This window comes from Macrobrachium nipponense, chromosome 45, assembly GCF_015104395.2.
Source record: "Macrobrachium nipponense isolate FS-2020 chromosome 45, ASM1510439v2, whole genome shotgun sequence".
NCBI classification, from domain to species: domain Eukaryota; kingdom Metazoa; phylum Arthropoda; class Malacostraca; order Decapoda; family Palaemonidae; genus Macrobrachium; species Macrobrachium nipponense.
In genome coordinates, this window is record NC_061105.1 from 9,888,548 (window position 1) to 9,910,479 (window position 21,932).

Genomic DNA, 21,932 nt, shown 5'->3' on the forward strand with positions numbered 1-21,932 from the left:
TAATAATAATATATACTGGCTTTTCATTTGTTCTTTACACTGACACAACTTGGAATCTAATGTGACACATGAAGGCAGTCATCAGTCGGACGTTAGGTTAGGTTAGGGTAGGGAATTTTGTTCCTCAATGCAATATACCAAAGTTAAGATAACTCAAGTCAAGAATTCACAATTTCGATAATAGACAAGCGCTCGCTTTTAAATCAATCTTGGAATATCCCACGTCCTACCACAGCTGATCAAGAAGAGGATAGTGCTTTTGATAAAAATAAGATATAATGGCTTATGTTAATTTACAAACACACATACAACTCCACTGATTAAGGCCCTGGTTGGGATATAGTATTAATGAATAAAGTATAATGTAGAAGGTGGACCTTAACAGTGAATAACATCAGATTTGCCCCTCCCCCTAATTCGAAAAAAATTGAAAATTTTAAAAAATGCAGGTAAACATGACCTAGCCTACACAAAAACAAGCAATAACACCAAGCTACCTATCCACAAGGACCAACAGAAAAATCGTAGAGTAATATATGGGTATAGTATGGCATCAATGGCCCACCACGACCCGCCCAAAAAAAACATTAAAATAAAATTTTAAAAAATGGCAAAGCAGGTTATAAAGATTATAACAGGCCTAAGGCTATGGTGTCAAAGTACACATGGTGCGAGAGAGAGAGAGAGAGAGAGAGAGAGAGAGAGAGAGAGAGAGAGAGAAACTATATCTAGTATATGTGTGCTTGAGGTATGCGTGGAAGGGGTGCCAGTGAGTGAGTGAGAGAGAGTGTATGTGTGTGTCTGAGAGAGAGAGAGAGTGAGAGACAGAGTGCCAGTAGGGGGGATCTTCAGCATCGTTGGGTGGCGGGAAAATACGATGATAGAGAGGGAGTCAGCAGGAAAGGACATTATAGGACGGCGGTGAAAACCCGCGACAGGACTATATACTACTATATACGGGGGGGGGCGCCTTCGACATATAAACAGACCTTCTGCCATCCTCCGCGAGCCGTCACCACGACGTACAACAAGTAGAGGTCGACTCCTTTGCCGTTGACTCGAGGCAGACGTCTGAATGGGGTCCTGCGAGAGAGAGAGAGAGAGAGAGCGTGAGTGAGTGAGAGTGTATGTAAGAGATAACAGATTAACAAAATCAAGGGGAGAATTACATATATGTATATATATAATACAATATATAAAAATAAATATTTATAATAAAAATGGTGGTTCGTCATCTCGGTAGATTTCTTTCGCCGCCACCACCAAATGCCTTTTCGCTTCTGACATTTTGACGCAAATATGGTGACGTGCCCTGCGAGAGAAAGAGTAGAAGAAGGAGTTAAGAGAGAGAGAGAGAGAGAGAGAGAGAGAGTATGAGAGAGAGAGAGAGAGAGGGAGAAAGAGTAAGAGAGAGAGAGAGAGAGACGAACCAAACGGGAGGGGGGGGAAAACAACTTACCCTCTCTGTTGGTGGAAATCCTCAAGTTGCTTAATAAAGGCATCGTATTCCCTGTCATACGCCTCCGCGTCCTTATTAACGTCCTTCGACATGTTTCCGCGGTGATCACGCACTAGATACGCACACTCAGTAATCCCGCGGACATAGCGTTGGGCCACAGAAACACTTTAAAACGCCAAGAGACACACACAGAGACACACCGCCGGTACGTATATATCGTCAGAGTAGCTAGCGACTAGCACCAGCCACCAAGCGTTCCAATAATGTCCGACAGCCCCTTCTCCGCAAATTGAACCGTGCTCCGCCTGATTTTCGTCCCCCTCGGTGCTATGGAGGTCCTTAGGCGGATAAATCGTCGACTCGAAGGGCGAAGATTTGCATCCGATGATGCCCCGCGCGCCTACAACGCCGACATTTAAACTCGGGTCATATGTTTAGAAGACTTTGCGCGCTCCCGGCTGTAGCGAGAAGGTATCTGCACCCAGCGACGGGCGCGCAGGCCCTAGAATACTTTATTGATTAACATTACAATAAATATATTTTGGCATTAGATGCGGGTTCCCATCAATATATCCCTCATGAGGATTCAGTTCCTACGTGTAATTACCAATTCCTAGCTCTGAGAGAGGACGGGGGCTGTCTAAAAAAAACCGCACAAACTCTTTGTTTGAGTCCACAAAATGGCGGATGGAAGGAAATGACATGGGCGTCGCCGTCGCCATAGATGTGCGGCGTTCTGGGCGATTTCTGCTTTATTAAAACGAAGCGCGACTGTGACCCTCGACATCATCCTGAAGAAGTTCTTGAAGATGCAAAAGGGCGCGCGGGGAAGGGGGATTGCGTTGACGGGGAACGCCAGGGCAGCTGCTGCGACCCGCTAGTACGGCCTGAGCGCTACCCTCCCGATATTTCCCGCCCATCTCACATTGTATCGCCTACTCCAAATTGTCTCGCTCGCATTCACGCGCATTTCTACCCGCTGTCCGTCCTGAACGAAGTCGAATTAACCACCGTTATCGCCGTGGTAACGCATGCCGCCGTGTGACACGACGAAGACGTCCACCGTCTTCAAGAAGAACGAAGTCAGTTTCGGATGAGGAGGAGGTTCCTGGTCCTGTTCCTTTCGGGGCCATTTGATCGATGGTCGGAGTTTCGGGGGGGAAAATGTGGAAGAATGAGACTATGGCAGGTTCAGGAGGAGTTGACCCCCAAGGAGGACACTTTAAGGTCACAACAATCTCTCTCTCTCTCTCTCTCTCTCTCTCTCTCTCTCTCTCTCTCTCTCTCTCTTTCATCTTCGCTTTCCGCCTCATTCCGCCGTTTTCTTTTATCCAAAAGCGTCAGCCTATACATACGATAAGGATCCCCCAATAGGTGGGCGGGGGGCTCCCGCCCCCCAACACAACATTTCCTCGTCCACCCCGTCAGTCATTGTTCTCTCATATAAACCAGCGAATATATATCTTGAGGTGAATTACATGAACTATAATATAGCATAGGAGGGAGTCGATACCTCTCTGCTGGTGACGTCATCGTCACGTGACGGTGAGAAAGAACACCAATCTCTCTCTCTCTCTCTCTCTCTCTCTCTCTCTCTCTCTCTCTCTCTCTCTCTCTCTCTCTCTCTCTCTCTCTCTCTCTCTCTCTCTCTCTCTCAAAGACATGAGTTACGGAGAAGTTATGATATTCTAAACCTTGGCAATTGTACGGGAAAGCAGCGCACGCCTCAGAGGAGGGCTAGGCGTTTCGTTCTAGTTAATTTAATCGTGTATAATATTTATTTTTCCCGAGACGTAGCTCTGAAAGATGTGCTGTGTATAGGTGTACCTCTAGCTGGCCTCTCTCTCTCTCTCTCTCTCTCTCTCTCTCTCTTCTCTCTCTCTCTCTCTCCACTTTTATAATGTTCGGTAGACATGGGCTGTTGCTTCGCTTTCATCAGGTCCCGTGTTAAGAAAACATGATCTTTACAGCGCAATGAATGATTAAGAGGCAGACGGAGTTCGGTTCGGCGTAGGATGTGGTATCGTTATTAAACTTCGCGGAACAGAGGATGGATTCTCTGACGGACTCACATGTACACATACATTCATACACACACGCACACGCCCGTGGAGTTATATTTCTGTAATTTCATCATCTGGACGTGATCAGACACAACTGACGCTTACTTGGACCTAATTCTAAAATTGGCATGAAACTAAAACAAGTGGAAGATGATAACCTAATTCGTATCATTAGACTAAAAACGAGTGAAAGATGATGAATATGAGTCTAAAAGAAAACCGCTAATACAAGTGGAAGATTTTAAATATATATGAGCCTTAAGAAAATAAATAAATAAAAACCGCGAGGAATAATTACGCAGAGTACGAAACCATTTAAAAACTGCTATTCTTCTTCACGGATCTGTCAGATCCGACGCTCCGGGCCGGGTGGGTGTGCATGTCAGGTCGGGGTCACGCTGAACCGCCAACTGACAGCTGTCAATTTCCACCTGATATTGACGGCGGGATCAGTCAAGCTCTCTCTCTCTCTCTCTCTCCAGCAGATACCGAGAGATCGTCGGCGCTCTAGTTAATGGGTCGCTTTGCTACTGCAAGTGCAAGCTTCTTCTTCTTCCCGCCTCTTTGCTCTGGGCGCCAAGAAAAAAAAAATACCAAGAAGAAGAGCGGACGGGTTGCGGTAGGCAGGAAGGGACACACACACACACACACACACACACACACACACACATATATATATATATATATATATATATATATATATATATATATATATATATATACTGCGATGTCCTGCAGCGCGTATTTCATCCTCCGTTCCATTTTCTTAGCGACTTTTCTCTCCGTGTTTATTTTCCTTTCAGAACAGCTCCTTATTCCTCTCTCTCTCTCTCTCTCTCTCTCCTCGTCTCTCTCTCTCTCTCTCTCTCTCTCCTCTCTCTCCGGGCCTACTTGTATTTCATTAAACTTCTTATTTCCTCACCAAACTACTAATTATATTTATTCATTTTTCCCAGTTTCATGTTAACAAAAAGATAAAGTCTCCCATTCTTCATTTTCTCCTTGTAAGCTCTCCTCAATTCTTAACAAAATCACTCTAACATATTAATATAATTTGTCTACCACGCAATACAGAAATGGGTGTATATAATACTTTGATCCTCGAGTAGCTACTTTACGGGTTGCTGAAGAGCAAGAATTTAAGTAGTACTATAGAGTAGGTGGATATGCACCGGGTTAGTACCAAGAAAGTGTATAAAATTAAAAAGTTGTATACATGAGATTCCTGTGAACATTCCTAGCCATTCAAGCTGGCAATGACTGCTGGAATTACAAAGCATTATATATATTCTCTCTCTCTCTCTCTCTCTCTCATTGAAGGTCCAAACCAACTCTAAATTTGATATTTCAGTCCCTGTTTTCTGCTGAAATAAATCCGGTTAGGTAATTTGAGTCTAATATATATATATATATATATATATATTATATATTATATATATATATATATATATATATATGATAGAAATAATATTCGTGTCATATCGGCAGGGATATTATATGCAGCAGGTGTCCGACAACGCGTATAAACTAGTTCTACAAACACGTTTTTTTAAAGGTCGTATTTGTATCATACAGGCCTTATACAAGAACATACGCGTGCGTATGTCGAGCACGCGCACACACACACACATACAAACACACAAGAACTCCATTCAAGCCTTTCGATCAATTGGGCTCCATCGTCTGGGAGACACAGGTAACATTGAAGATGAACATCTCGTATGGAGAGGGTCGGGTGGAGGACCTGACACCCATTCTGTCCCCCTTCCTCTCCCCCTTACCACCCAAGGACACACCCATCCATCCACCCACCAAAGATAGACACCTTCCCAATCCCTTAGCAACCCCCTATAACCCCCCCTCACCATTATCCACAGGTTAGCCCTTTAGAGGGAACCCTCCCTCCTCTGCTTTTTCTATGACGTCACTCCTAGTCTTACTGCGGATGTGCTTGTTTGCAAGGAAGGCTATGTGTTCCCTCCTCGTTTGTCTTCTGCCTATTAGTTTGTTTGTGTGTATTTAGGTTATCAGGACAAAAATCACAAGGTGTCCTTCTCAAGACAATATAATTTTGGGAGAAAACTACATTTCCTATCTCGCTCTGTTCTTCCAAAAAGTTAATCATCTGAATCCACTGGCCCATTCTTAAGGTACTCAGCCTAAAACACATTCATAATATAATCAGTGATTTTATTTTTTTCTTTTTGGCCATTTCGTACTCTTTGACCCTACGTGACTCGCTCATATAGAGCCTGCCTTAAAAGAATATTGTGACCTCTCTCCCCACAGTTACAAGATTGCTTCGTGGTGCAACATTCTGCCCTTGTCTGCTAGGTCCGCTGATCGCCTTGAGACTTAAAGCACAGAACAGACTTTACGACTAGCTTAGCCTAAGATTCACCTCGTAAAATAAATAAATGAATAAATAAATATACAAAACTATTGAGGCTGTAGAATCCCGTAATTCAGATTCAATAGACGCAACTCGATGATTCCGTTCTCCATGATAGTAATAAGATTGTTACCACAACAACTATACCTCTGCCAATGATAATGATTGTGATAATAATTACCTATTCATGTACAAGCCTAAGAGTCAATTATTCCCCGTTACTTAGCATAAAAGAGATAAAAAATAAATCTCGGATTGCGGAAAACGCGAGAAGACAACAATACCAAGGCAAAATTATTCCTTTCTTACTATACTATGGACTAGCTACCGCTCGGTCTAGCGCGCATGGACGATTCGCGTATATGAATTTAAAGCGGCATTTCCGCACACAATTGCAGTTATTCACGAATATGGACAGAAAAGAAAAAAAAAACTCTCAACAGAGTTGCGAGGGTCTATATAAAGCTCATTCAAACAGCATCACACACGCATGGCAGCGGTCATTTTTTTTTCTTTTACTTAACTGAGCAAGCGCGGTTTAAGCTTTTAAACGCTATGATTTTACAGCTCTCGCTCGGCCGTTTCCGTACGTGATTTTGTTTAATTTTTATTACGTATATTTTCTAAGAGTGATGATTCATTTCGTCACCATGGCAACGGGGGGCGATTGTTGGATGAGAGAGAAGAGGAGAGGGAGGAGAGGTTGGAAGAAGATGAGAGAGAGAGAGAGAGAGAGAGAGAGAGAGAGAGAGAGAGAGAGGCGGGGCGAGTTTCACAGAGTTGCCTTCAACAGCGCAGATTTTTCAACTCGAATGCTCGTAGTCCTAATAATCCTTGATGTTTATACCATCTGCTTTCATTCCACGTCAGTTATTTTACCATTAACTTCACTTACTTTCCCTAAACAAACAGAGGAAATGCTTGTTTCAGTCACATACAGCTTTATAAAAGAAACATGACTGAAAACAAACATAATACCGAGAGGGGGAATTGTGACAGGAATCCAGGATCAATCACCACACAGTCCCTGATTTTTCTTTGTATCTTGAGTGGATAAACCACAGGAATAGGTCTACGATTATTTCATAATAATAATGCCGTTTGGACAAACGTAATTTGGAATATGTATTCTATCATGGAAATGTATGATATTTTTTTTTTATCAATTTACGGAAAACAATCACGTCTTTCGCTCATTTGAATGCCGCCTTCTAGACAAAGTACTCAAGTATAGAAGCACGATCCGATGGTAAACTGAAGCATCATTCCAAAATAACTCTCTCCTCGGTCCTCATTCTTTGTTTCTCTGACAGCATCGAGTATGGCGTGAATTTATTTTTCCCCGCGAAATGACATTAAGACAATTTCGTAGCTGGAGTTGAAAAAAAAAGAGAGATTATTATCCAGCCGAAGCGATGCTGTTGCCACCCGTCTTTTTTTGTAAGCTCGACCAAGCATTCGGACGATTTGTTTATTTATTTACTCCCTTGTTTCATTCTTTACTTATTGATTCATATGCCGCTTCGCTTTACACCTGAGGTTACCACATCCTCTTTTGTATACATGATAGCCTGCGCATTTTGACTCGATCAATAGTCCTGTTAAGATTGCTATATTATATTTCATCCACTAGGCCTAAGCTATATTGTGCCAATAGCTACATTTGGCGTTTTCAGTTCATGTAGACGTATCCAGTAGGCCTACAGTAAAGTGTTTTATTGTGTGTTATATTATCGCAATGGATTCGATATATACGGTCCCTTTATGTAAATGACATGAGATAATTTATTGCTAGAATGACATAGGCGTAGGTTATAAGACTTGGTCCAAATCCAGAGGTCCTCGACAGGTCTCTTATTTCCTCGAATACCCTGTCACAATATGCTCTACGGCATTGTCCTGTGCTGGCATAAGCCCAGGTTATTCTATATCAACAAATAGGTCACCGGCAGAGCTACCATGAGTTGAACACAGATGCAAAACATGACAGGCGCTGACAAAGTCAATATGCTTGGTTGAATAAATCATTGCTTGATTTTTTTTTAAAGTGCCGGATCCATACCATAACCTTTTCCAGGACCAGTTGTTAATTACTTAACTCTTTTCTCTCTAGACCTATGTGTTAGTTGAGAATGTTTCACGTCCACTAGGTCTTACTACCACTTGTCAACATTTGATGTAACCACAGCAATATGCCCCTTTTGCTCACAAAATAGTACCATAATCCCCACACCTATTATATACAGAGAACATACAGATCACGGGAGATGACTGCGGTAGTAGGTATACCATTAATTTCAAACAACATTCCTCGTCCATGCACGTGTAAAGCGAATCTTCGGGCGTCTTCAAACATGCAACAGGTCTTGTACGCGACCCTTTCTGCAGCTTGTGACTGTCGGCTGTCGCTGGTCAGTTGAATAATTATGGGGGGGGGGGGGGGCGCACGACTTTCGTTTTTTCTTTAAGCATCTTCTTCTGGAGAAAATAATTTTCTGTATTGCCAGGGACGAAGTTGGCTTGGGCTGGATGGAGAATATATGAGACGGAAAGCTCAGTAGTTCTAAAAAGCTGTGTAATTTGGAATGATTTTATGGCAAAACTCCAAAAGACACGCATGTTCGTGCTAGCGTGACAGCTCAATCGTTCACGAAACACGCGTGAATTCGTGCTTTTCCAGCTGTGCAAAATGAGATTGGATTAAATAAGAATCATTAGCCTCAAGTGAAGGAATGGGATTTAACATAATGTTGAAATTATTATCACAAGCAGAAGTGAATGTTAGAATGTTGCAGAACGGGGTTACCAACGTATTATGCTCATAGAACGTGTCCTAATGAAATCTTATGAATACAGTCCGTAGATTAGGCCAGTCTCTTCAATGTTTCACAAACCAGTGGACAAGGTTCCTCGTCAATGATCTTCAAAAAGCTCGTGAAATATACTCCAGGTCTTGAACTAATGTAATGGCTAGCCCAGGTCTTAGCATTGGATTCCTATACGCGTCTTACTTGCAATATTCAACCATTTTTGCTGTTTTACGAGATATGGGGGAAGTCATGCAGACCCTTTGGTTGCTACCATCCACTTTTATCATTGAAACGTATTTGCTTCGTTAGATGTTCTGTAGATATAAAACGTTCAATATTGGCTTAAACATAATACGTAGAAATACAATTGTGTTTATTAAAATCATCAGACATCTTTAGAACTGATGGCAAACTCACGCGGCCTCATATCTTAATGGCAAAATCCACAGATATTCTACAAAACGGCTTTTGGGGGACATTTCATATCTAAACAAGAGAGGCTTTTTCTATATTTTCACTGTCGTTAATGGTGGAAGGTTACTAAATATTCGTGCAATCTGTTCACATCCGCCTATCACATACGCACACAGGTGAATACGAATCAAGTCATATCTCCTTTTGAATTTACTCCTAATTACTGTACTGAGCACACAATCTCGTACCTTTGTGTTCCTGAATAGACATAACGTATTAATTCCAAAGGAAGACAACTTCCGGTAAAAGGTTAATCTAACTGTATATCCGTTATATATACAGTAACGAAGCCTAAAACCCAGAATTAGGATATGCCACAGAAGTGAGTGAGCGTTCATACGCAGAACAGAAAACAGAAATGCTAACAGGGCTCGAAATTTTTATTATTATTTATCATATATTCTGTGACGTTCTTCCCGAACTGCGTTGAACGGCTTGCAACCTGTCAACCTCGAATAATCACGTCACTGGATGCGTGCCAGTTTTGACGGATTATTTCCCGCCAGAGGGACGAAATGTGCCACGTATCTACCTGAAAGTGTGAACTGCGTTTGTTTTTATTTATTGCGCGTGTAAACGTTCGATATGAGCCCCGATTGAACGTGAAAACCGGGAACGGGGAGAAAAATTAGGCTCGTAGCCCCTATTGACGGCGGCACAAATACTTTGGGCCCGTAGTGCTCGCTCAGGATGTAAACAAATCGAACGCCAATCGAAGATGGGGTTCGTTCGTGCCGCCTTTCCCTTATGAAATGATGTCGGTTCTAGGCATCAGTGTGTCCCGTGGCGATGTCTGCGACTGAGGGCGGTGATGAAGAAGACGCCACGAGCAAAACGAGAATGTGGTGATGATGGGCGGAATGGTGGCCAAGCGACCAGAGCCCATCGGGGCTGGGGCAGCAGGAGCAGCAGCAGGTGGGGTGGGCACGAACCAGCCACTCCGAAATCGCAGGGGCCTCCCCCTCAGGCACAGACACAGCTTCTCAGAGGTGGGTGGCGTCGCTTTTGAAGGACCTCCCGAGGCGTTTCCCTTGTGAATTAGGCTCGGACTGTTTCTTTGTGTTTGTTTAAAGTAGGCCAAGCCACCTACCTATTCAAGTGGGGAGGGAGACACCTGGTCACGTGCCCCCCTCCCCCGTGGATATGAATAGAAAATTTTGCATCATTCTTTCAATAAATTATAATTAGCAGCAAAAATTTCCTTAGTTAGTGGTAAGGGACTAGGGTAAAAAACCGCATGGCCTGGATCAACTCACCGACGATCACAGCATGCCACTCTCCGAAAGAGTACTTTTAACGTGTCCTGACACCGGAGATGGTCATCAGTCACGAGTTGTTGTTGGTGAGAGAAAGAGGTAAAGACCTCTACTCTCCTTTCGAAGTAAGTATTTTCTCCAAAGTTAGAAATTAAGGCCATATTTTAAAATTTAAACAGAGGGTAATGAAAAGGGGGGCCAACGCATACCCACAACACCCAAATGCTTTCGAAATTTTTACTTACGATTGAAAAACTAGAAGATTAACGCCATCTCAATGTTTGCGGAGTCGCTTGTGTCAACAAATTTCCCATTTCCTGTGCTAAATACGCACACCACTTGTACCCGTAGATGCTGGGGCACTTTTACCACAACGTTTGTAAGGAAACTACGGTTTTGGTAGAAGACGACGATGAAGCGTGCACTAAATAATTAATTAAATAAATAGTAAAACATTAATATTTTACATATTTATGATGATTAATTTGAAAATATTCGTTATTGAGAAAGTAACTCGATTCTTGACTTAAATTTAAGTAATTAGCTATTTTTCGGAATTAGAATGTTTTTTTAAGTCCTATATTATGACGTCACGACATCTTGACTTTTGTACCAATTGTAAATGAATTGCTATACTCAACTTTCTTGCAGAACAGTTTACCAGACCAGTTATTCATGCAGATTGTTATCAGCTATTCATGTAATTGTTATATTCGTAATGTGCATATATATCTTTATTATTTACTTTTAGATAGGGTAGAATATCACGACAGGCCAACCCTCATCACGGTGGACGGGTCTTATTCACTCGATATTTAATTGGTGAAACATGAATACAATTGCAACTCTAAGCATACCATTTAAAAGACTGAAGTTTCGTCAACATATTGTGATATATGAAAGCCCCATACGAATTAAAATAAGCATGTGAGCTCTTCGTAAAATATGTTTTCAAGGCAGTTTTGAAATCCAATATGGCGGCTACGTTTTGCATGGACGGTTCTCATCAGTGACGGCCACCATCTTTCCCCAGCCTTCCCAGCACTCATTTGAACAATGTTAGCGTATGTATGTAACGTTTATTGATCTTACTCAAGATTGCAGTTGTAATCAGCACAATAAAACAACATTTTGTTGCCTATATTAGTGAAAGTATGAAACTTGTTACCCGTTCCGGGGTTATGGTTGGGAATCTGAATTCATTCTTACCTTGTAATCAGTGGTTTTATCCTTACTGCCATCACAACTGAAACTCCACAGTGCTTATTTGATTGTAATTATACACATTTTGGTCTTAATTCACTCCACAGTGCACTCGAACCACATTGCTGTTCGTGTTTCCTAAGCACTCACTCCGTAAACAAAGTTACGAGCAGCAGACGACAACATGATTATGAGATGCAAAGCTTTTTATTCCCTTAATTGTTTACTTTACTCAATATTTAGTTTAACTCTACTTCAAAATGTTTATTTAATTCATGTCCATTATCCTTTTTTTTGCAACCAAATTAACCCCCAAAATTACAAATGTTTCGGATGTATACTTACGAGCAGACGACGTGAGGAAAAATGGCTCATCGTTGCCAATCTAGTGGAGCGTCACACATACGCCGATGCATTTACAAACTGTTTCGATGAATTCTAGTTGTCATAGTAATGCAGTAATGATAAAATTGCTCTAATATGTATATACGTATACTACAAATAGATACGCTAATTTCACTTATTCCCCGGTTTTGTGAAGTCTTATACCTAGTTTGGAGGGTAAACACATACCAATTGACAAACACTGATAAACAATTGAAGAGCGCAAAACGCCGCAAAGAATGCCGTATGTCCCTTGAATAAGTACGAATAAGTGCTGGTAAGAGGTGGGTTTACGATTGTTGTGATGAAAGTGCCCCAGCGTCTATGGGTACAAGTGGTGTGCAGATTTAGCACATGAAATGGGAAGTTGTTCCGATACGTAATACAAACCATCGGTCCTTTAACAATAGGAAGTAGCTAGCGGCAGCTGGAACGGTCGTAAGCTTCGAACAAGGGGAGAACGGTAGTTAACTGCTTGTCCGATCGTCGCGCGCCGCGCGACTGGGAGGTAAACAAATCACTTTTGCTTTGCGGCCGTGTGTGGATAGGACGTGCTCGTCATCGCTATGCCCGCTTTGTCGTTTGCTTTGAGTTTGAGGTAATAGCCCTCTTTTCCTAGGTGTGATTGAGAATTATTGTAAGTACTTTGCATTTCTTTTGTTCATTTACGATGAGTGAGGAAGAAATGGAGATTTCGCCGCGCCCCCCAGTCGCCCGTAGAGTATGTCCCGGGCTGGAGGGGGGGCGTAGATGTGGCGGATTCAGATCATTTTTGTGGATGTGGATCCACGGGTGGGACTCGTTGTCGGGGGCGAGAGTGCTCCCGCAACGAGCCATGTGTGACTTGTATGCATTGGTCCGAGGCGCAGTGGGTGCTGTACGAGGGCAGGAAGAGATTAGGCCGCCCAAGAAGTCATCGGAAAGTCAGTGAACTCCTTTGGTAACGGATACTTCGTCCTCTTTCCTGCCCCCCACCGGCCAGGCCCCCAGCCCCCACGTTTCGCGCCTTCCCCTGCGGGGGGGGTAGCGGAGTCCTTCTCCTCTCTCGATCCGTCGAGTGTGGAGGAGGGCGCCCGCTACCCGGACGTCCAGTTGTACTCGGGGTCTTCCGTCCGCTCTGGGTTGGGGTTCTTCTCCCCCCAAGCGCGAGGAAACCCCTCTAACTAACCCGACTGTTGCTTCCGCAGGTGTGCCATCAGCGAAGGACGACCTGGGACAGGTGTGGGAGTTGCTGGGACTGCAGGGAGTGCCTAGCATACAGGGGTTGATTCAGCGGTTGGCGGGGTCGGCAGTGGTCACTCATGGTACGGTAACCACTACTACCACTACAATTACCACACCAGCATATGAGATGCCACCGCACTTGGTGTACACACCCCATGTCATGTCGGTAACACCCACGGCTGCAGTTCAGAGACCAATTCCTGCCGTGCCAAAGAGGACGGTGCCACCCGCCAACCTGGGTTCTTTGTATTGCCGACCCCGGACTTCCGCTGCCAAAGAGTACACCCCTGGACCTGCCGCCAGTGCCGAGGATGACGGTAGCTGCCGACAGGACGCCTGGCTCTCCTGTGGTACCTGCCGTGCCTGCCGTACCTGTTGCTGTCCCTGCCGCTCATTCCCTTTCAGATCAGGTTCCTGCTGCTCATTCCCTTTCAGATGTTCCTGCTGTTCCCGGACCTGTTCCTGTTGTTCGTGCTGTTGGTGGTGCTGTCACAGTCTCAGGTCTTTCCGGACAGGTGCAGTCGGGCCCTGTTGCTTCGGCAACTGCCCCGGCTCCCTCCTGGATGGAAGACCTGACGTCTGTCCTGCGGAGCCTGGCGAAGAAGAAGAGGAAGAAGGTGTCGTCGTCGTCTTCGTCGTCTTCTTCGTCGTCTGCTGCCTCTCCTTCCCCTTCGACTTCTAAGGCTAAACAGCCGAAGAAGAAGAAGGCTGCCTCCTCCCCCCCTAAGAAGACTCCTTCGGGATCTTCTAAGGGCCCGGCTCGCTCAGGCGAGTTGGGGAGCTCTTCTGCTGGTCCTCCTGTTCCTTCGGGAACGGGGCCCGTCGCTTCTTCTGCAAAGAAGAAGTCGACGGGGACCAGAGGTGCACCAGCCTCGGCTGGTGCGTCCTCACCTGGTGTTAGCGGTTCTGCCGCTAAACCAGGTTCCGTCTCGGCCGCTTCTCGTTCGCGAGAAGCACCGAGTGGACGCTCTTCCAAGGAAGACCGTCCAGCCAAAGTTTTGACGCCCGAGCTCGCTCGCCGTCAAGACAGCGGCGCGGAGCAGAAGACTGGCGAGAGTCGTGCACACGACTCTCGCCAGGCCAGTGGACGCTCTCGCAGCGATCAACTGGCTGCTCGGGCTGACGTGACGGTCGCTGACCAGCCACGGGTTGAGGGGCGAGGAAGGAGTCCCGCGGGCCGCCGGTACCAGCCACGGCTGGTACCAGCGGCTCGACGCCGAGAGGACGCTGGCCGGTCTCGACGCGACAGAGAGCCTAGCAGGTCACCCGTCCGCCGCTCCCGATGGGACCGGGCGGAGACGGTGACCAGCGGCAGCTCGCCTGACGCTAGAGATCGGTCTCGACGTTCTCAGCCGAGCCAATCGCCCCAGGCGAGCGGCAAGGCTAGGCCTGCTGCTCGACCGTCACCGCGGGTTGACGATCATCAGCAGCCCTCCACGCCACGCTGGTCCTGCCAGTGAGCGATGGGGGGAGCGTCAGGTCTGCCTCCCTCCCGTACCTTCAACCTCCTCGGGCTATACCGGGAGGAGCGAGGTACCGAGGAGCGATCACGAGAGGTGCGCCGCTCGTGACCCAGCTATGACGCCGTACGGCTCAGGCACGGTTTTAGGGACCGACCAGAACATACGCGCAAGTAGTTGGAGGCGACCGTCAGGGGTCTGTCGCTGTTCCTCCTTCTGAAGGAGGAGTATCGCGGGATAGCTCTTGCTGGAGGGACTGGACGGTTCTACTCCACAAGATGCAGTAACTCCCGAGATACAGAGGAACTTGCAGAGGTCATTAAGCTGATGCGTCTGCATAATGACCTTGCGGAAGGATCGCCGCTACCACCGGCAGAGCCCACGTCCCGGCTCGAATCATTTGGGGTCCCAAGAGAGGGCCCAAAATGATGGTGGGGTTACCGCGATCAGAGCTTGCAGACTCAGTCCTGGATCAGGTGGAAGGAATCTCGTCTCAGGACGGGAGGACTCGCTAAAGTCCGGACGGTCTTCTAAGCTGCTTCCTCCTCCTCTACAGCGGCAGAGGCGATTCTACGTGCCTTCGGAAGACCCGATACTGCCGAAAACAGGTTAACCCGGAGTTAGCGAGGCTGACTCCAGGCGTGTCCCTGCAGCAGCTCCTGTCGGAGAACCTGTGGTTCTCGCAGCAGGAGGCACTTGCCCTGGAATCTACCGCTATGGCAGCATTCCAGGCAGTTTCCTGGTTGGATTTGTGGTCCCTCACAATATCCAAAGTTGCGGCCGGCTCCGGGAGTTCTGCTCTCGAAGACGACGCTTCTTTTAGGAGACTGGTGCCAGTCTGGAGGAAGAGCAATCTCTTACCTCGCCCATCAGCTGCTAACCTGTGGGCCAACTTGGTTCTTCGACGTAGGGACGCAGTCCTTACCCGAGTGACCAGGGGGCCGGGCGTGAGGCGGCACTCGGGCTTCGAAATGGACCCTCTTAGGAGTTCCCCAGCTCTCTTTCCTGGAGAGATGGTGGACGCTGCGGTGGAAAGGCGACGCACTGACGACAGTGATCGCTTAGTTCACCAGGCAGTCTTCGAAGGTTACTGGGCAATCTCGAGCGAACTGCGGCCAAACCAAAGAGCTTGGCTAGCGCTTCCACGGCGGCGAAGAACGAGGTTGCACCGTCCAAGCCCCGTGTGAAGACTCCTGTTGTTTCTTCAACTTCAGCTAGAGGAGGCCTTAACCAGCCCTCCTCCCAGCCCTCCTTTCCCGAGGAGGTGGTCGGAAAAGAAGTCGAAACGAGGAGGGAAACGCTAGGGACGGCGTTCCCCCTCACCTGCTGCCGGAGTGGGGGGTGCCTGGCGAGCCATTGGGCGACTTGGCAGCGCTACGGCGCCGAGAACTGGATAGTAGACGTCCTTCGGGAGGGGTATCTACTACCCTTCGAGTCTCGGCCCCCCCCCTCATCTCCTCCAAACCGGTCCATCTACAGACCTATGTCCGGGGATCAGCAAAGGACAACGCTCTTCGACAGGAGATCAAGACCATGCTGGCGAAACGAGCTGTAGAAATCGTGGAGGACCAGTCACCGGGCTTTTACAGCCGCCTCTTCCTAGTGGAGCATCGGGGGGGCTGGCGTCCGGTGATAGACCTCTCTCCCCTGAACCGCTTCGTTCGCACGACGCGGTTTCACGATGGAGTCGGCACGCTCGGTGCTCGACTCGATCAGGGGGGAAGGGAACGATTTCATGCTTTCAGTGGACTTGGAAGGACGCGTATTTTCAAATACCCATCCATCAGTCCTCCAGAAAGTACCTCCGCTTCATCTTCGACGGGACGGTTGTTACCAATTCAGGGCACTTTGTTTCGGTCTGTCAACCGCCCCACAGGTGTTCACGCGAGTGTTCACTCTGGTGTCAGCTTGGGCCCATTCGCACGGGATACGTCTTCTGAGGTATCTCGACGATTGGCTAGTCCTGGCGAGCTCCCGCTCGCAGTTGCTACAGGACAGAGATCGACTCCTCAAGTTTTGTCGCGATCTAGGGATCGTGATAAACTACGAGAAGTCCGATCTCGAACCCAAGCAGAAGATGAAGTACCTGGGTATGCTGAATAGACACGGTAGCAGGGCAGTCTTTCCCGCAGACTTGCGTATCAGCAAATTCAGGGAGGCAGCCGGCCGGTTCCTGTCTCGGCAGGAACAGGCAGCACAGCAATGGCAAGTCGTGATCGGCCATCTGTCGTCACTCGAGAAGTTAGTCCCTCACGGGCGTCTTCACCTGCGGTCTCTCCAGTGGAGGCTAAGGGAGAGTTGGTCTCAGGCCAAGGATCCTCCTTACTTTCCCGTGGCTATCACGGACAAGGTGAGGCAGACCTAGCCTGGTGGCTCGACAAAAACGGGACAAGACCTCTTAAGAGGAGTGCCTATACGCACCCCCCCCCGGAGATGCTTCTGTTCTCAGACGCATCGACCGAGGGAGGGTGGGGCGCACACCTGGAGGAGTTGCTGACTGCTGGTGTGTGGGACCATCACGAAAAGCACCTTCACATCAATGTCCTGGAACTCAAGGCGGCGTTCAACGCTCTCCAAGAGTTTCAGGACCGCTTGGTGGGACACTCAGTGGTGTTGATGTGCGACAACACCACAGTAGTGGCATATGTCAACAAGCAGGGGGGTCTAGTGTCTCTTCCGCTCCATCAGTTTGACGGTGCAGGTGCACGAGTGGGCCACGGCTCACTCGATAGAGCTGTCAGCACGCTACATTCCAGGCAAGAGGAATGTAGTAGCAGACAAGCTCAGCCGTCGGGATCAGGTGTGATAGGGACCGAATGGTCTCTACACCAAGACGTGGCGGAAAGGCTCTCTTTCAACCTGTGGGGGCGACCGGTCGTAGACCTGTTCGCCACCCGGCACAACAGAAAACTTCAGGTTTTCTTTTCAGCTGTGCACGGACCCATGGGCAGCTGCAGAGGACGCTCTCCAACACCCCTGGGACAACCTCTTCGCCTACGACCTTTCCTCCCTTCTGTCTGATTCGGAAAGTGATCAGTCGAGCGCTGGTCACTCCCAATCTCAGAATGACTCCTGGTGGCTCCCAACGACCATCAAAGCCGTTTTGGTATCCGGACCTGCTAGGCTCTTCTTGCGGACGCACCGAGAGAGCTACCCCACTTGGCAAACCTTCTTCCGCCCAGCCCCAGCCACACGTAGAAACGGTACCACCAAGCAGTCCAGTCCCTTCAACTTCACGGCTGGCTGTTTATCCACCATCTCTTGCGAACGAGAGGCTTTTCTCGTAGCGCAGCAACAGAGATGGCTGGACACGTCCGACAGTCCTCTGCAGCTGTGTGCCAGGGGAAGTGGGCCGTCTTCTGTGGTTGGTGTCGTAGACAGGGTCTGTCTCCTCTCAGAGCCACTCTTCAGCAGGTAGCGGATTTCCCTCGTATTTCTTCGCCGAGAGAAGCTCCTCTCAGTACCCACAGTTAAAGGATATAGAGCCGCCCTGGCTCTCGTCCTGAAACTGAGGGGACTGGACATCTCGAATTCGTTCGAGATCTCCTTGCTAATGAGGAGCTTCGAAAGGTCTTGCCCACCCAGGGAACTCAGGCCCCCTGCGTGGGATGTGACTCTCGTCCTTAGGAGTTGGACTCGAAGACCCTTCGAGCCACTCCGAGAGTCGTCAGACAGGGATCTGACCCTCAAGACCCTCTTCTTGCTGGCCCTGGCATCGGCGAAGAGAGTAGGGGAAACTACATGGTATTTCTTATGATGTTAAACACACCAGAGGCTGGGGATCGGTGACGCTCGATTTCGTCCCGAACTTCGTAGCCAAAGACTCAGAATCCGTCGATCCCTGACGACAGGTTCGAGTCTTTCAACGATCCCCTCCCTTCTTGGACCTTCACCGATAACGATGCGGATGAGATGCTGCTTTGTCCTGTGAGGGCGCTACGGCGCTATCTGAAGAGAACTCGACACCTCAGGCCCTGAGTCGACGCCTCTTCGTTAGCACTGGGGTTACCAAGAAAGAAGTTTCCCAAGAACACGCTTTCTTTCTGGCTGCGTGAGGTGATCAGGAGAGCGTACTGAGGCTGATGGTAGCGACGACATCCGTACGCTCGACCGGAGAGCCCACGAAGTCAGAGGTATCGGACCCTCCTTAGCGTTCGTAAGAACTTCTCCGTGGCGCAGGTCCTGAAGGCAGGTGTCTGGGCCACCAGACCACCTTCACGTCCTTCTACCTTCGGGATATTGCCCACAAGTCCTTGGATACTTTTTTCCTTGGGACCTGTGGTGGCTGCTCACACGTTGTGTAAGCTTACCCAGCACCCCACAGCAGGCAGAACAGCATCGATTCCTGGTATGACTGGGAGAATGAATGTGCGAATGAGAGAGTGACTGGCTTCTCTTCACCATCTTCTCTACCTCTACCTGTGGGCAGAGGGATACGGTCGTTACCACGCTGGAAGGAAGTCAGATGCAGGTAAGCTACTCAACCGAGCTCCATCTACCTCTTTAACTAGAGATAGGAGTGTATATCCACCACTTTCTCCAACAAGGGGAAGAGAGTGGATGCCTACATGATACAAACCATTGCTTTATACTTGCTCATGTAAAGGAAAAAGTTCTTACAATGCTAGTACGAAGAGATACGCTTGCCTCTCTCTTAGTACTCGGCCCAGAGGTCTGACCATTGATCCTGCGGTGCAACCCCACCCCGATCAATCGGACAGAGGCTTGGATCCCTCCCTCGCTCTTACGACCAGGGAGGCATTCCAGGATGGACGAACACCCAGTCTGTTCATCAAAAGACTCAGATTCCTCCCACCAAGAAGTGAGTCTTCCTATTGTTAAAGGACCGATGGTTTGTATTACGTATCGGAACAAATGACAATTTGTCGAAAATTGCATTTTCCTAACTATACAAACCTGAGGTCCAGTTTTACATATAGTCCTCCTCATGCCACCCCTCACTCTGCGTATTTTGCAGGGGCCAAAAGCAAAAGTGATTTTGTTTACCTCCCAGTCGCGCGGCGCGCGACGATCGGACAAGCAGTTAACTACCGTTCTCCCCTTGTTCGAAGCTTACGACCGTTCCAGCTGCCGCTAGCTACTTCCTATTGTTAAAGGACCTCAGGTTTGTATAGTTAGGAAAAATGCAATTTTCGACAAATTGTCATTTTGTTGACACAAGCGACTCCGTAAACATCAAGATAGCGTCAATCTTCGAAACATTTTTAGTTGTAAGTAAAAATTTCTAAAGCGTTTTGGTGAGATTTCCACTGCAGTAGGCCACCCTTTTCAGTACCCTCTGTTTAAATCTTAAAATTTGGCCTTAATTTGTAACTTTGGAGAAAATAACTTACTTCGAAAGAGAGTAGAGGTCTTTAGCTCCGTTTTTCACCAACAAGAAGTCGCGACTGATGCCCATCTCCGGTGTCAGGACGCGTTATAATGTACTTTTTCGGAGGGTGGCTAGGTGTTGATTGTAGGTGGCCTGCTTGGCCTGCTGTGATATTCTACCCTATATGAAGATGTTTTACTGCTGGATTACCGCCGTAGTGTGACACAATCATTTTCGCTCCCTGGGCCTCTTGTCTGTTTTCGCACCATAAGAAATTAACCCTTAAACGCCGAAGCGGTAAAAATAAAAAACTCCCCCGAATGCTGAATGTTTTTTTAAGTCCTATATTATGACGTCACGACATCTTGACTTTCGTACCAATTGTAAATGAATTGCTATACTCAACTTTCTTGCAGAACAGTTTTATGCATTCAACTTACCTGTCAGATATATACTTAGCTATAGACTCCGTTGTCCCCGATAGAAATTCGAATTTCGCGGCACACACTACAGGTAGATCAGGTGATCTACCGCCCCGCCGCTGGTGGCGGGAATAGGAATCATTCCCGTTTTCTAAGACAGATTTTCTCTATCGGCCGTGACAGCAACATTGTTGTTGTTACTCCTGATTTGATTTTCATGTTTTTTCATCGCTATTGATCTTCTAAGCCGGTTATTTTGGTGACGTATTGGATCTTTGGTTTGGCATACTCTTTCGTGGACTGTTTTTTGGACTTGGTTTTGGATATTTCTCATGATGTCGGATTCTAGCTTTACGGTTAGAAGACAGTGTGTAAATGAGGGATGCATGGTGAGGCTACCGAAAGCTTCGGTAGACCCTCACACAGTTTGTAAGGGGTGTAGAAGGAATGAATGTTCAATTTCTAACACCTGTGATGAATGTGTAAATATGAATGAGGAAGAATGGAAGAATTTAAATTCATATTGTTCCGACACGGCATACAAACCTTCGGTCCTTTTACAATAGGAAGGTACTAGCGGCAGCTGGATAGGTCGTAAGCTTTCGAACAAGGGGTTCGGTAGTTAACTGCTTGTCCGACAGGCGCGCGCGCGCGCGACTGGTAGGTAAACAAATCACTTTTGCTTTCGGCCTCTGGCGTGTGGACGTGTATCATCGCTCTCTGCCCAGCTTCATCGTCGTGCTTTCGCATGATTGTGTTTTTCTTTTTCTATTTATCTAGTGAAACTGATTGTAAGTACAATCATTTCATATTTATTCCCATTGAATTCAATTGTGAATTAAAGGATCTTGGTTTCACCACGCCCTCCGATTACCCGAGTGCCGGGACTGAAGGGCGTAAGTGCGGGAATTCATTTTCCCAGAAATGATCCTCGTATTGTGTAGCTCGGTGCCGAGGGCGGGAGCGCTCGCTCGAGCGTATATTTGGGTTTGGAAAAACTTATTCAGTATGGAAGTGGAATCGCAAGTACAGTATTCTTTTTCATTTTCATATATTATTTTGATTGTAGCAATACTCATTTTGGATCAGTTTCCGAGCTTACCCGGAAATTGATCCTTTCCCCTTTTTATTTTTGAATGAAGTGAAATCGCAAGTGCAGTTCTTTTTTCATTTTCATTTTTATTGAGATTGCATTGTTTACTGGGATCAATGTTTCCGCTATTTCCCGGGAATTGATCCTTCCCCTTTTTATTTGTATGAAGTGAAATCGCAAGCGCAGTATTCTTTTCATTTTCATATATTTTTTGATTGCATCAATTCATTATGGATCAAGGTTTCCATAAACCTTGATCCATAAAGGTAAGGAATGAAACCTTTCACCCTTGCGCGCTCGGTACCGAGGGCGCAAAATGCGCTCGATCCGAGCCCTTATTCATTGTGAAGTGAATCGTAA

At 47.0% G+C, this 21,932-nt stretch overlaps 2 protein-coding genes across 7 annotated transcripts in view; one reads left to right on the plus strand and one right to left on the minus strand.

The window, feature by feature from the left end:
- The window catches only part of LOC135214369 (AT-rich interactive domain-containing protein 2-like), a 69,795-nt gene extending 67,426 nt beyond the window's left edge, over positions 1 to 2,369 (minus strand). For 2 of the 6 annotated variants that reach the window (XM_064248600.1, XM_064248599.1), the window contains exons 1-2: positions 1,460 to 2,369; positions 990 to 1,083 (exon numbers count right to left, since the gene is read on the minus strand). In XM_064248600.1, coding sequence (XP_064104670.1) covers positions 990 to 1,083; positions 1,460 to 1,551 — 186 coding nt within the window. In that variant the 5' untranslated portion in view covers positions 1,552 to 2,369. The remainder of the gene's footprint in view (positions 1 to 989; positions 1,084 to 1,459) is intronic. The other 4 variants (XM_064248601.1, XM_064248602.1, XM_064248603.1 and 1 more) reach the window with 4 other exon arrangements.
- Positions 2,370 to 9,590: 7,221 nt separating this feature from the next.
- The window catches only part of LOC135214371 (MAP/microtubule affinity-regulating kinase 3-like), a 94,956-nt gene continuing 82,614 nt past the window's right edge, over positions 9,591 to 21,932 (plus strand). Inside the window, exon 1 of the mRNA XM_064248605.1 lies at positions 9,591 to 10,187. Within this exon, the coding sequence (XP_064104675.1) occupies positions 10,047 to 10,187 (141 nt within the window). The 5' untranslated portion in view covers positions 9,591 to 10,046. The remainder of the gene's footprint in view (positions 10,188 to 21,932) is intronic.